At 40.9% G+C, this 13,679-nt stretch overlaps 1 protein-coding gene across 1 annotated transcript in view; it reads left to right on the top strand.

The window, feature by feature from the left end:
• Positions 1-3,402: 3,402 nt before the first annotated feature.
• KCNQ5 (potassium voltage-gated channel subfamily Q member 5) overlaps positions 3,403-13,679 on the top strand; it is a 715,330-nt gene continuing 705,053 nt past the window's right edge. Inside the window, exon 1 of the mRNA XM_036768782.1 lies at positions 3,403-3,689. Within this exon, the coding sequence (XP_036624677.1) occupies positions 3,403-3,689 (287 nt within the window). The remainder of the gene's footprint in view (positions 3,690-13,679) is intronic.

Here is a 13,679-nt window from a genome sequence, read left to right as displayed (position 1 = left end):
GTCACTTATTCTCTCAGTGCTCTAGCAACTTTCTAAGCCTGTAAATTGCAAAAAGGTGCTGATCTGCATAGGTGGAAGTAATCTCTAAGGGAACCTCGAAAAACCAGTGAAATCACAAATACATTCTCTATCTCTTGTAATATGCATATTCTTCTTCTGTCATCAGGTCAATTAAAAGACATTAGTTCAGTAAAGAGAGGCAATGTGTTGGATTAGGGTGCTGGACTCTGAGCCACAAAATCTTTAAGTCTTACCTCTAACACAGTATCTATATGATCATAAGCAAATAGTTTAATCTCTGAGCCTCAGGGCATTTTTTCCTAAGACTTATCTAGATGTAATACAGACTAGTTGAATGAAATCATAGATCTTCGAGTTTGACAATGCCGGGGCCCTTAATGCTCCAAAAGTGCTCAATTGTATACCTTATAAAATCCCACTAACTCAGCTTCTACCTGTCCTGCGGCAGGATGGGGAGGGGAGAGGAAGTTAGCCTCAAAATAAAGCCATCCCACCAAAATTCCCTTAGAGGAAGGCTTTCTGTAGTTTTATTCATCTGCTATCTCATTTCTATACAGCTTCATGTTAGGTAGAAATGGTTCACCTTAAAAACACCCAGAAATCTTTTTTACAAGGAGGGGTATTACATATACGCCAAAATTTAGGTCGATTAGGAGATTTTTTTGTAAAGTTCCATGAAGTAGATTATGAAGCCACTGAGCACTCTTCTGGGCACTGAATTAATCGTAGCTTTACTTGACAGGAAAAAGTGTCCACCATAGTGTCTGATGTTCTAACTGGAGGGGGGTGCGGTCCTCAGTGCAAGAGCCTAGAAGGAGATTGCCAAGTTCTTCATTCACAGATGAAGTCTGAGGAGTAAAACGGTTTGGGGTTAGGAGGAAGTGTTGGTTTTTTTGCTTTGTTTTGTTTTGTTTTGAGTTCAGTGCAGTAAAGAACAAGCCCACAGAATTTAAGCACATACAGGAGTCATTTTGAGTTTCTGATTTATCACCCCAAGTTTCCTATACAGATCCTGAAATGGGGGTCTAAATATAGGAAATTGCTTCCACTACGGCATTAGGACGCTAGCATTGCACACCCCCACCCCTACCTCCATTTCCTTCTACATCTACCTTCAGTATCAGGGCACTAGTCAGTTTCCTGAGCACCTCCTCAGCGTGTGGGTGTTCTGTGTTTTAGAGGAAAGAGTGTCTCTGAGTGTTGGTGTTCAGCGGAGTCACGTGGCATCCCTGCCACCCTAACTGTGCTGCTCTGAGAGGGTGTTGTAGGGCTGGGGCTGAGAAGCTGCGGAGAAAGGAGGGCTGAGGCAAAAACCTGAGTTGAGAGACATGGACTGAAGACAAAAGTACCCAATGCTGGGTCAGTCCTCATTTGGGCTTTGTCACAGCAGCCCCAACAATAAATAAGAGAAGAGGTAAAAGGAAGCTCCTGCCCCACTGGGCAAGCAGGCATGGTTGGAGTGGGTATGGGCAGCTGAGTATGTACTGATGCTTATCTCAGCGGAGGCAAGGGGACAAAGTGCAGAGTTATGCCTCAGGCTTCTCTAACCTTTACATTTTTTGGAAAAGACTTAGATATCCTAGAGCACGCCTCTCTGCCCTCCCCTCTCCATTCCATTGGAACCTGTCAGCTTCACTTGGAGATCATTTTTCTTGCAGTTGGAGTAAGTTCCCAAGCCTGAGGAAGAAGGCTTTCCTTTGGTACAGCTTCTATACTATTTGTAATGGTATATATGTGTATATTAGAGAAAGACTATGTATCAACTCGTTTTCAACGCTGCTCTCAGAACCTGAAGGGCGGGGGAGGACTGGGAACCGAGAAAAGGAGGATCTCCGCGCAACCTGGAGAGTGGGGGAGGGATTTCGGAATCTAAGTGAATGCGTACGGGGCGATCCAGTAAATCCCTCCTTGCAACATGTTTCTCAATGTATAAATAGTGCAACAATACACAGACTGGGGGAGGGGGAGAATCCGAGAAGCTAGAGGCTCATCTGCAGAGAAGACAAAGTGCGTGTTCTCCTAAATCTCCCAGATCCTTCTCCCAGACCCAGGAGCCTCGGCTGCTGCCGCCGCCACTGCCGACTTGGCAGGCTTTAGGACTTTCTGAGACTTAAATGGAAATTTCTTGACGTGAGAGACCTGGGTTCTGGGGACCAGGAGCTCTTATCTTCGTTATCATTGCCAGAGGTTCTTCATCTCCGACGGGACCACTCTGGAGTTTTCCTCCCCCGCCCAGTCTGAGGAGTACGGATAGTTTCTTGCCCGGCTGTGTGGTCTTCTTTTTTGGCTACAAAGTAACAACGGTGCCGGGGCTTACAGAAACAGTGCAGGGGAGATGCCCAGGGGATGCGCGCTCTGCACCGCGCTTGGTTTTGCGTAGCTTCCTCTCTTTTTGAAAAGCGAAATAACTAGGGGCGGGGTGGCAGGAGGTGAGCTCTATGGGCTGCAAGGGGAACCCCACAGTTGGACAGCAGCCCTTCTCGCATCAGTCTTTCTTTTATTTCTCCCCAGCCTCTTCAGGTCTGTGCTCAGTACCTGAGTAGGCTGGCCAGGGGTAGCGTAGGGCAGGGCTTTTCACGCTCAAGCCTATACCTAAGGATGGACATACCCGGCCGCGCTGCGTAGCCAGCAGAGGCACGTCGAGCACACGGACCTTTACTGTTGCCTAGTTCCCTAGCTTGGGGCACAGAGCGGCTGAGGAAGGCAGAAGACCTTCCCCATCAGCCTCCTGCTTGGTCCTGCCTCTGCCTCTTCTGGGAGCACCCACCCAGATCAATCGAAGAAACATACCGTTGGGCACGGGGTCAGCCTCCAGAGTCGAGTACTTGACCCAAGACCAGTCTAGGATAGCTGGTGGGGTCGCTACTGGGGTCCGTGTACTCGCCCGCTCGTCTGTGCGTGCCAGTTACTGCATTTTGGGAGCCCTGGGTTTCTTCTCTCCCTCTCTGGAGGCAGTTAGGGGAGGCGACAGGACTATGAAAGAAAAGAAAAAAGCCCCAAATCCTCAAGAGCCTTCAAAGTGACAGGCACAAAGACCAGGTCCAGATTAATCTTGTGTGGCCCCCCAGACCCGGGAGCGATTGACACTTTCTTCCTCTTCCTCCTTGGCTCGCCCGCCCTCCCCACCCCCTGACCCTAAGAGGTTTGTTGGCTGGCTGCTTCCCCGCCCCCAGGCCGCGGCGGTCGGGCAGGCGGGTAGCCGGGGGCTCCATCCACGCCGTCCCGCTCGCATGAGACCGCTTCCCCCGCCGCTGGCGCCCCCCTCCCCGCGCCCGTGGTGATGCCATGCCCCGCAACCACGGGGGAGGAGATGAGGGCGGCTCCGCCGGGCTCTGGCTGAAGAGCAGCGCGGCGGCGGGCGGGGGGCGCCTGGCTACGGGCATGAAGGATGTGGAGGCGGGCCGGGGCCGCGTGCTCCTGAACTCGGCTGCCCGCGGGGACGGCTTGCTGCTGTTGGGCACCAGCGCCGGCGCGCTTGGCGGCGGCGGCGGCTTCAGGGAGAACCGCCGGGCGAAGCACGGAGCCCGGATGAGCCTGCTGGGGAAGCCGCTGGCTTACAACAGTAGCCAGAGCTGCCGGAGGAACGTCAAGTATCGGCGGCTGCAGAATTATCTGTACAACGTACTGGAGAGACCCCGAGGGTGGGCGTTCATCTACCACGCGTTCGTGTGAGTACCCCCCGAGGCATGCTGCCGCGGGCTGCGCTGCCAGCAGGCGGCGGGCGCGGGGAGCCGTGCAGTGCAGTGCCGTGCTGTGAGTGGCACCCGCGTTGTGCCTCCTCCTCACAGGCTACTGCTCCGGGAGTGCATGTGGCCATGTGCCCCGCGCCCCGGGTAGCGCGCTGTCCCCCGCCCGCTGCCCGCGCCTCCTTCCAAGAACCCTGGATGGGGCGCCCTGGCGTGGAACTGGTTTTCTCACACCCTTACACACATACACACACGCACGCGCGCTCGCGCGCGCGCACACACACACACACACACACACACACACACACACTTCCCCCTCACTCTGACCCCAGGTTCTTTATACTCCTGAACTTGCCCTGTTCTCATGCTAGGCAGCATTTGTGCTTCTCTGCTCAGCGTCTGCTGGGCAGGATGTGAGAGAGGCAGGTAGTGAGTGAGTCGGCGGTAGGAGCTTTTGGTGGTGCTAAAACGGAAATTTGAGTATGGTAGGGAACCAAGCCCAGTGACCTGAAGCCGGAGTTGGAGACGGAAGGCTTGAGGGATTGCTGGTCAGTGAGTGGTCTAGAGGCCGGTGGAAGAGAGAAAGAGGAAGTGTCAGAGATGTAGGAAACAGAATACTTCGAACTTCAGTAATACTTATTAGGGCTCAATAAGGAAAAGATGGTATTTAAGGGAGAAAGCTGCTCGACTTTAGCCCGGAAGCCGACTTCACCACCTCCACCGGACAACAAATGTGTTGGTACATACAGCTCGTTATTGGCAGAGAGAAGTTAGCCAAGGTCTGGGGAGAAGCTGCCTAAACGGAAAGAAAATAGTAATAATAATAATAATAAAACTAAAAATTGGCGTTCTGGCTACTGCGGATGGGTATGGAGGTGGTGTTGGAACGTAAAATATGCGCAAGCCTTATAATAGCAGAGACCTGCGTTGGGGGGCTCAGTCTCCTTCAAATCTGATATTAATAAGATGTTTCCTGAAGTGGCAGGAGCTGCTTCAGACGCCTGGGCAAGGGATCAGGCAGGAGTTGGGTTTCCAGCAGCACCATCCTGGCTCTAAGTCAATATAAAGTGTGTGTGTTTAAGCAAAACCCTCACCAGCTAGCACTGAATGCTTAATGAGAAAATGATTAGAAGCAAATGTTGACTTTTCCCTTAGGCATTTAAAACCTTCCACTGGTTTACTACTGTTTTCCCCACAAGGTCCATTCATCCTCTCAGTCCTTTTCCTACTGCAGCTTTATGTATCTGGCCATTTTAATGCTGTTTTAGAAAGCTCACCTTTCCTGCCTTTTGCCCACCCTCCAAATGAAATTATGAAACAGTTTTACAAAGAGATGCTTGTAGGGAAAGTTATCAATGCATTCCTTATTTCCTCTTGAATCTTGCTCTGAACGGCTGCTTGCCTGGATTTTGGTATACATTATGTAAGAAAGTGCTTCTCAAATATTTTCATCCAAACATAGTTTTCACTATTATTGGGGCATTGACATACTAGCCTGAAACATTTTTTTTTTCCAATAAGAGGGTAGAAGTTGAATTAGACTGTGATTCCTGAGTTTGACCAGGTGGAACTCAGCAATCTGTGAGACTCTGGAGTGTGCAGTTTTTACAGTCCAAGATTGGACTAGACCCAAGTCTTGCTTAGCTTACCTCCATCAACTTCATATGTTATCCTTTATACCTTCCAAGGAGAAGGTTGTTGCATCATAATTAAAACAAAAAGCACAAGTGATCATTTTGAATGTTCTTTAAATTGCAATATATTCACATCTGTTTCTAGGAATGTTTTACTTTAAATAATGGACATATTAGTTATGTCTTGGGTGTTCAACCTAAATTGGTGAACACTTAGTAACATTACAGATCCTAGTAAATTCCTTGGTATGATATTTAACAGGAATACACTCAGAATATTCTGTTGTTGCTTCTTCATTTAAAAAAAATATATTTTACAGGTTCATGAATTTCAAGGTAAATTATTCAATGTGAGAATATTTGAAGCTGCTAAGATTATAATATGTCCATTGTATTTCTAAGTGTTGTCCTACATCATATCTTCTTCACAATAAGTTTTTGAAGCCTCATCTTTGTTTAAAGCAGCCTTTCATTCCCCATTAATTTCAAAATAGTTTTGTTAATTTTCTTAAAAACAACAATAAACTCACCATGAATGAACCTAAGGATATCTTTTAGTGGTAGCATTAAGTGGAAAAAGAACTTTGTACACATCAGTATAACCAAGATGAAGCTTTCTATGTGCATTTTGAGTGTGCTGCAGTTCCCAAGGAATTAGAAAGGGGTGCTAGATCCACACTAACAAAAAAGAAAAAAGAGGGAAGTGCTCTTTTTCCCCCTCTTCTCTGGGAAAGTTGTATGAAGCTTCAAAAGGTCCTATGTAAAAATGTCATCTAGAACTTTACCAGTTAGCAATTCAAATAGCCTGGAAGATAATAGATTTCTCAAAAAGCTAATGAAGGCATAGTTGGTTGGAACAGCACCTCTGATAATTTTATTAATAATAAAGGACTTTGTAAGAAAATTATTTCTAGAAAAATGTGACTAAATAATAACATGACCTGCCAGCCTGGGAATCCCCAAATCCTACTTTAATAACAGTTTTTGTAGCGTGTATTTTGCCAAGAACAAGTATATGGTGATTAATGAGGTACTTTAGGGATAGATTTACTTAGCAGACCAACATTTTCACTGCCAAGAAACAAGGAAGGCACGTCTAAAGTTATGCTTCATGTAGAGGAAGATTCCTATTAAGTAGGTAGAAGTTGTTATTAAATCATTGTGATGCTATAAAAATAGCATCTACAGGTTTTTGTTAACAAATATTAAAGCCTAGGACTACTAGAGAATTCGAAATACTCCCTAGTTCTTTTCCTTTATTGCTTACTCTTGGGGAAATGAGGATGATGGAGAATGACTTGGGGGTAGATATAGTTAGTAGTGATGGGTTACTAGTGATAGCAGAGAGGAGAAAGTGGACGAAACATTCAAATGTATGGTTTTTTTAATGTTTATTAGGCACTGTTAAGGATGATTATTTCTTGTATCTTTTAACTTTATTAAGGGATAGGGATAGAAATTGGAACTGTGTTTCATTGGCATAGCAAACTCCTGAGATGAGGAAACTCCCTCTACCTGTGCTGGCTGGCACTTTCTGCAATACTAAGCAATCTTAGTTGCCTAGCCCCAGAGTCGTGACTTCTTCGTGATTGTGTAGCCAGTATGTGTAAGGACAGAAGAACCCAGGTTTTCCTGGCGCTGAGACCAGCTCTCTTATCACTGTGTCACTTAACTGCTGTTTTTTTGTTTGTTTGTTTTATTAAATAACTGTTTAACTTGGTATTTTTAAAAGGCAAGTATGTCTACCTTTGGCTCTCTGTGTCTTTTAGGTGAGTGATACAAATGTGAAGTTATATATTTTTCTGAATACTTTTCTTCCCCTCCCATTTTGCTTTTGCTTTTTAAAACAAGTCTCTCTTTAAGTAGAATGTTGTTAGTAAAAGAAAACATGAAGGGTATCAATACATAAGTTTGTGCGCAGGTGTGGGTGTGTTGGAAGAGTTACAAGAGAAAAATATCTTGCAGACACATGTAAATTGCTATTTGTTACTGTATTAAACCTCTAAGTTATTGTATCTTAACTTAGACAATTATATTCTGATTCTATGATCTATGCATTGGAGAAAACCAACCTGATTATAAGCTAAGGATAGGAAACTATCATAGTGAGTGCTATAAATTTTCTAAAGTCAATATACATAGAGATGTTTGAGTTTCAAAGGTTCTTAGGATGAAGATAGAGATCATTTCTCTATAGGGAAAAAGTGTAGGGCTAAGAGACAGGATACTCAGGTCTGAATTCTACTGCCAATTTGATTTGTCACCTTGGGCAACTACTTTACTTTTGGTATTTTAGTTTCCTCTTTTGAGAAATGAAACTAATAACTCATATAATGATATAAAAAATATCCCATGTTTGGAACACTTTACTGTTTGCAAATTACTTCATTGGTCAGCCAGGTGGTATGGTGGATAGAGAACTGGACAGAGTCAGGGAGACCTGACTTCAAATTCAGCCTCAGAAACTTACTAGATGTGTGATTCTGAGTAAGTCACTTAGCCTCTATTTGCCTCAGTTTCCTCAACTGTAAAATGAAAATAACAATACCTACCTGTCAGGGTGGTTGTGAGAATCAAACGAGATAATATTTGTAAAGCATTTAGCACAGTGCTTGACATATAAGAGAGGTTATATAAATGTTCATTCCCTTCCCTGAATTATTATTCTGAATATGCCAATGAAAAATATAAGATACACTTGTACCCAGTCACACAGATAGTTAAGTGGCTACTGCAGAATTCAACCCCAGGTCATCTAATTCCAAATCCGGAATTCTTTCTATGCAACCTGGCCTACTAACTCATATAAGTGGGGTAAAATGAGAAATATATGTGTGTATGCATATATATATATACATCATATATATTAGATATGAAAATAGTTTGAAAAGTGTAAACCAGTACACAAACGAGGTATTATATGTGGCATAATCTGGGTTATCTCTAATCTCCCACTTTCTCCCATGCATCCCAAAAGTAAAGTACTAGAGCTGTGTGCTTGATGGAGTTGTAGTCTATTGGTGCCTACTCTGTAGGGTGTGCTTAATTACTGACTTGACATTATTAGTTATGTCATTTCAAGATCATTTGCTTCTTTGGACATTTAATAATTTGCATTTTCAGTGAGTTAACTAGCATTTATTAAGCACCTACCATGTGCCAGGCACTATGCTAAGTGCTACATTTATGATAATTGCATTTTGTTAATTCTGTGCACTTAGCAAAAATCACTTACCACCTTTATGTTTAGAATGCCATTCTTTTTACTTTATGTGTATAGCAATATGTGATATTTTATTTTATTTATTCATTTTAAACTTCAATATAAAAAGACCAAAAAAAGAACATTCCCATATGCACAGCACAACATAAAAGAGGATTCAATGTAAAACCATGAATTTCCATTTCATGCTATTTACTTTTTTTTGAATAATTATGTAATAAATACTAGACATTGTTTTCAAAACTATACTGCTTTTCTGTGCTACTTTCTAAGTTTTCTTTTGTTCTTTGCTGTTCATTTTTAATTTTTTTCTTCCTTCCCCCCAATCCTGCCCTAGAGAAGGCTAGCATAAGACACTAATATGTATATATTTGTGTGTGTATATATATATATGATGTATATGTATATATATATATATATGTAAATTCATACTATACATAATTCTATTTATCAGTTCTTTCTCTGGATGTGGGTAGCAAGTTTGCAGATTTGAGTATTTATAATATGCAAACTGACTTAGTTATTCAAAATTGTTCTTCCAACAATATTACTATTACTGTGTATAGTGTTCTGTCGGTTATATTCATTTCACTCCTCATCATTTCATGCAAGCCTTTTCATGTTTTTCTAAAATCAACCAGCTCACCATTTCTTATAGCGCAGTAGTATTCCATCACAGCTATATACCACAACTTGTTTAGTCATTCCTCTATTGATAGACATTCCCTCAATTTCCAGTTCTACCACTAAGATAGTTGCTATAAACATTTTAGAACATATAAGTCCTTTTCCTTTTTCCCTAATCACCTTGGAAAACAGAATTAATTGTGGTATTGCTGGGTCAAAGGGTATACACAGTTTTATAACTCTTTGGGCATAATTCCAGATTGCTCTGTAAAATGGCTGGAGTTCATAATTTCACAAACAGTGAATTAGTGTCCCAATTTTTCCACCTCCCCTCCAACATTTTCACTTTCCCCTTCTATCATTTTAGCCAATCTGATAGATGTAAGATGACATCTCAAAGTTGTTTTAATATGCATGTCTCTAATCAATAATGATTTGGAACAGTTTTTCACATAACTGTATGTAGTTTTGATTTTATTGAAAAACTATTTGTTCATACCTTTTCACTATTTATCAATTGGGGAATGACTCATATTCTTATAAATTTGACAAAGTTCTTCATATATTTGAGATATGAGACCTTTGAGAAATAATATGAGATACTTTAACACCAACTACTTGGTCAATTTCCGTTTGGATGTATATTTCAAGAATATCCCATTGGACTTAGAATATATTGAAAAGTGTTAAAAAGTGAGGAGCTGATAATGTTGGGAAAATTGTTAATAATATAAAACTCAAGGAAAGCAAATTTCCAAATAGAATGAAGTCATGACACAAGAGCACTTGTAAACAAGGAAGACAGCCAGCTGCCTTTAGATAATTGCTTGCAAAGAAGAAGTGCCAATTTTAATTTTTAATTGCAAATGGCTATTTTGGCAAGTGAAAATGCCAACAGAGTATCTTTTATCTTAGCACAGAGGCACGAAGCAACTTGAAACCCCCTTGTAATATAGCAACCACTAATAGTTCTGTTTTATGATTTGTGGGTGTTTCTATTTTAATTTCCTAGGTCTTCAATTGTTTACAAGAAACCTACATGTGTAGTTTTATTGGGTTTGATAACTGGAACACAGATTGTCATAATGAATGCTGTTTTTCAAAATAGGTAAAATTATTTTATAATTCTTGAGATTTTAGATGATTTGGAGGAGTGTATTTAAATATGCTACTACATACGAGCATTTTACAAAAATAAAAACACAAGTTATAGAGAATTTTGGTGGTCTTCAGTTTTGATACTTAGTTAAAAATAATTAGAGAAAAGGGTAAAATTTGTGATATCACTGGTGTGTAGGCAACTTCTGGATAAGGAAAGTCTAACTACCAATGTAAGCTGGTACCTTCTCTGCAACTCATAGTCTTAGAATCGCCCAGATACTGAGGGGTTAATTGACTTGCCCAGAGTCACAGGACCAGTATGTGACAGAGGTAACATCTGACCTCAGGTCTTCCTGACTCCCAACCTAGATCCCTATGCTGCCTTTCCTATAAAAATCAATTTGAAGTCTATGTACACCTTTTACTTTGGCAAAAGAGGTTTTTGCATGCAAGTAGACTTTTTTAGATTAAAAAAACTTTCAGCAATAATATAAGACAAACAATAGCATATGTGAGCTGAAGATTTTTAAAGTATCCTAAAGTCATATCAGGAAGTACATAACTTAATCATTTTATATTTCAAAGAATAGTTAAGTTTAAGCTCATGATACAGTATGTGACAATTCTCTTTAGAAATAGTTCCAAAATCAGAGTTTCAGAGTTTTTGTTTTAATCATTTGGAATGTAATCCTAGCTTCTCTGCTGTATGTTAATCAGAGATAGGGTTTACTTACAGACTGTTATTGTCACTTATGCACTAGAGTCATTCATGCTCAATAGGGAGGGATGGAGGGGAGAGAGAGAGTGAGAGACAGAGAGAGACAAGAGACAGAGAGACAGAGAGAAATAGAGAGAGAAACAGAGACAGAAAGACAGAGACAGAAACACGAAGAGAGAGGGAGATAGAGACAGAAAGAGACTGTCAATATCATAGTTCACCAACTCTACAAATGTTTGGCGCTTTTGCTGACTCAGCCTCCTATACACTAGACCTTGTTCATCTGAATTCTTGGTGCTTGACTAGTCATTGATCTCTGACTACCTAGACTTGTGGTCATCTATTAGTTCTCTTTTAATGAGTGATACTTTGGTCTAGGCCAACCGTATCTTGCTGCTCATGTTTTGGTGTGAGAGGATCTTTTCTCCTCATAATCTCCTGGAGAGGAACTGATTATACTCTCCAACTAACTAGGGAAAAATAAAACTCACAAATGAACCCTACCCCCATGGAATAAATGATTTCAGAGGCTAGTAGGGACCTCCTCAACATTAAAGTGAAGGCTGAATGACCTTGGGTATATGTTGTAGTAAGGGGAAATTTGGGGGCCATGTCTGGGTTGGGTTAGATAGCCTTTGAGGTTCTTCTTAACTCTGAGATTCATTGATTCCCATTAACCTCAAACTAAAGTTTTTTTTGTCAATGCTCAAAAGTCTGTTTTCTCTCGCTCCAGGATCCCTGATGCCCGCTGGAAAAAAAAAAACCCCTTGTAACAAATAAGCACAGTTAAGCAAAACAAATGACCACATTGGCCATGTCCAAAAGATTTATGCCTCATTCTGCATCCTGAATCCATCACCTCTTAAGTAGGACATGGGTAGCAAGCTTCATTGTATTCTATATATAAATTCTATTTATTATTTCAAAGTCGAATCTTGTCTATAAAAAGGAATCATATTGCCTGATCACCCTCACCTTAAAAAGAATTTCTTTTTAATGGCATTGTGTTGGGTGCTATGTAAGAAAATATAATATATACTGTTCATCAATGTTTAATCAAACATGAAGGCAAATGAATAATTTGAATGTGTGTGCTATTATGTTCAAGACTAAGGAAAAATCCAGGAAAGTGAGGAGGGCCCTTTCCCCTTGATCTTATAGGGAGTTCTTTTTGAAGGACCATATTAAGTATTATTAATCATATTCTATGCCTTACTACTCTATAAAAACACATCACAAAACCAATCTGAATTTGTCTCACTACTTAGGTTAAGATGTGCCCAAACATTTTTTTCTTATTATCTTTTTCAGTGTTCTGATATCATAAAAAAATGACACTTGGCCTACTTCTGAATTTAATGTGATTTAACTAATATTGCATAATATCCAGCCCAATGTAAGCTCCTTGAGGGAAAGGACTATTTTGATTTTTGTTTAATGTGTATCCATGATGCCCATACCTTTGAGGGGAGGGGAAGGGGACCTAATTAGTTTAGGGAGATGGATCTATGACTTCATTGATGTAAGCAACTCCTGGTTTTGAAACTTCCTTTATCAAATAAATCAGCCAGTCTTTATATCTTATCTACTTAAAGTGTAGCATGAACAGAACGGAGAAGTGGTCTTCTGGCCTTTTCACACAGCAAGCACTTGTTAGAAGTAAGACTTACTTGAACCCAGATCTTTAAGATCTGACACTATCCCTGTATCCTGAGCCATCTCCAGTTTTCCTGCTCTATATGGCCACTGGACCAGATGGCTCCAGAGGAGAAAGTGAGGCTGGTGACTTTGCACAGCCCTCCCTCAGTTAAATCCAATTGACTTGCAAGTCATGGCATCATCTTCCTGATGTCATGGTCCTCTTCGAGAACGAAAGACAAACCACACATACAACAACTATCCATTCTCCTCCCCCACATAATGGGAATGTTCAATATATGTGTGTTAAATTGAATGGATCATTCAAACACCATCTGAGAATTAGGATAGATTCATTAGTTTGCACAATTGAAACAAGTGAAGCAAATGGCATTTTAATAAATCAAAAGTTCAAACATAATGGAAGACATAGTGATACAATTGATAATAAGGTGATGTTATAGAAACTGCAAGGTTGGAGTAAATTCTACTCATTAGGAAAGGGAGTCAACAGTATCAGATGATTCAAAAGTTAAGGAGGGTGAAGACAGAAAAATCCTTTGGATTAGATAATTATTGAGTCACTGGTAAGCTTTAAGAGAGCAGTTTCAATATTAATGACAGGGACCAACGTGAGATTTCAAGAAGTTGCAGAAAAAGTTTGTGATGAGAAAGTATAAGCATCTGGTATAGATAATTTTTTCAAAGGCAAAAGAATATGGTCTTTGAAAAAGAGGTGAAATATAGATTCACAAGGTCCTATATTTAGAGCTGAAAAGGACCTCAGAAGTCATCTAGTCCAGAGGTTTCAAACTCATGGCTATAAAATTTCTGAGTGCAGGCTGAACCAGATTAAAAGATAATTGAACAGTGTTTAACAAAATAAATAAAAATGTGTGAAAATATAGATAATGTTCATTTCAGATTTTCTAAGTCAATATGCAGTATAGGGATCCATTTGCATTTGAATGTGTTCTCATTCAACTCTTTCATTTCATTGAGGCAAAAAGAGGTTAATAATTCACCCAAGT

This window comes from Trichosurus vulpecula, chromosome 7 (genome assembly GCF_011100635.1).
Source record: "Trichosurus vulpecula isolate mTriVul1 chromosome 7, mTriVul1.pri, whole genome shotgun sequence".
Lineage (NCBI taxonomy): Eukaryota > Metazoa > Chordata > Mammalia > Diprotodontia > Phalangeridae > Trichosurus > Trichosurus vulpecula.
This window is presented reverse-complemented; position numbering and strand designations above follow the sequence as displayed.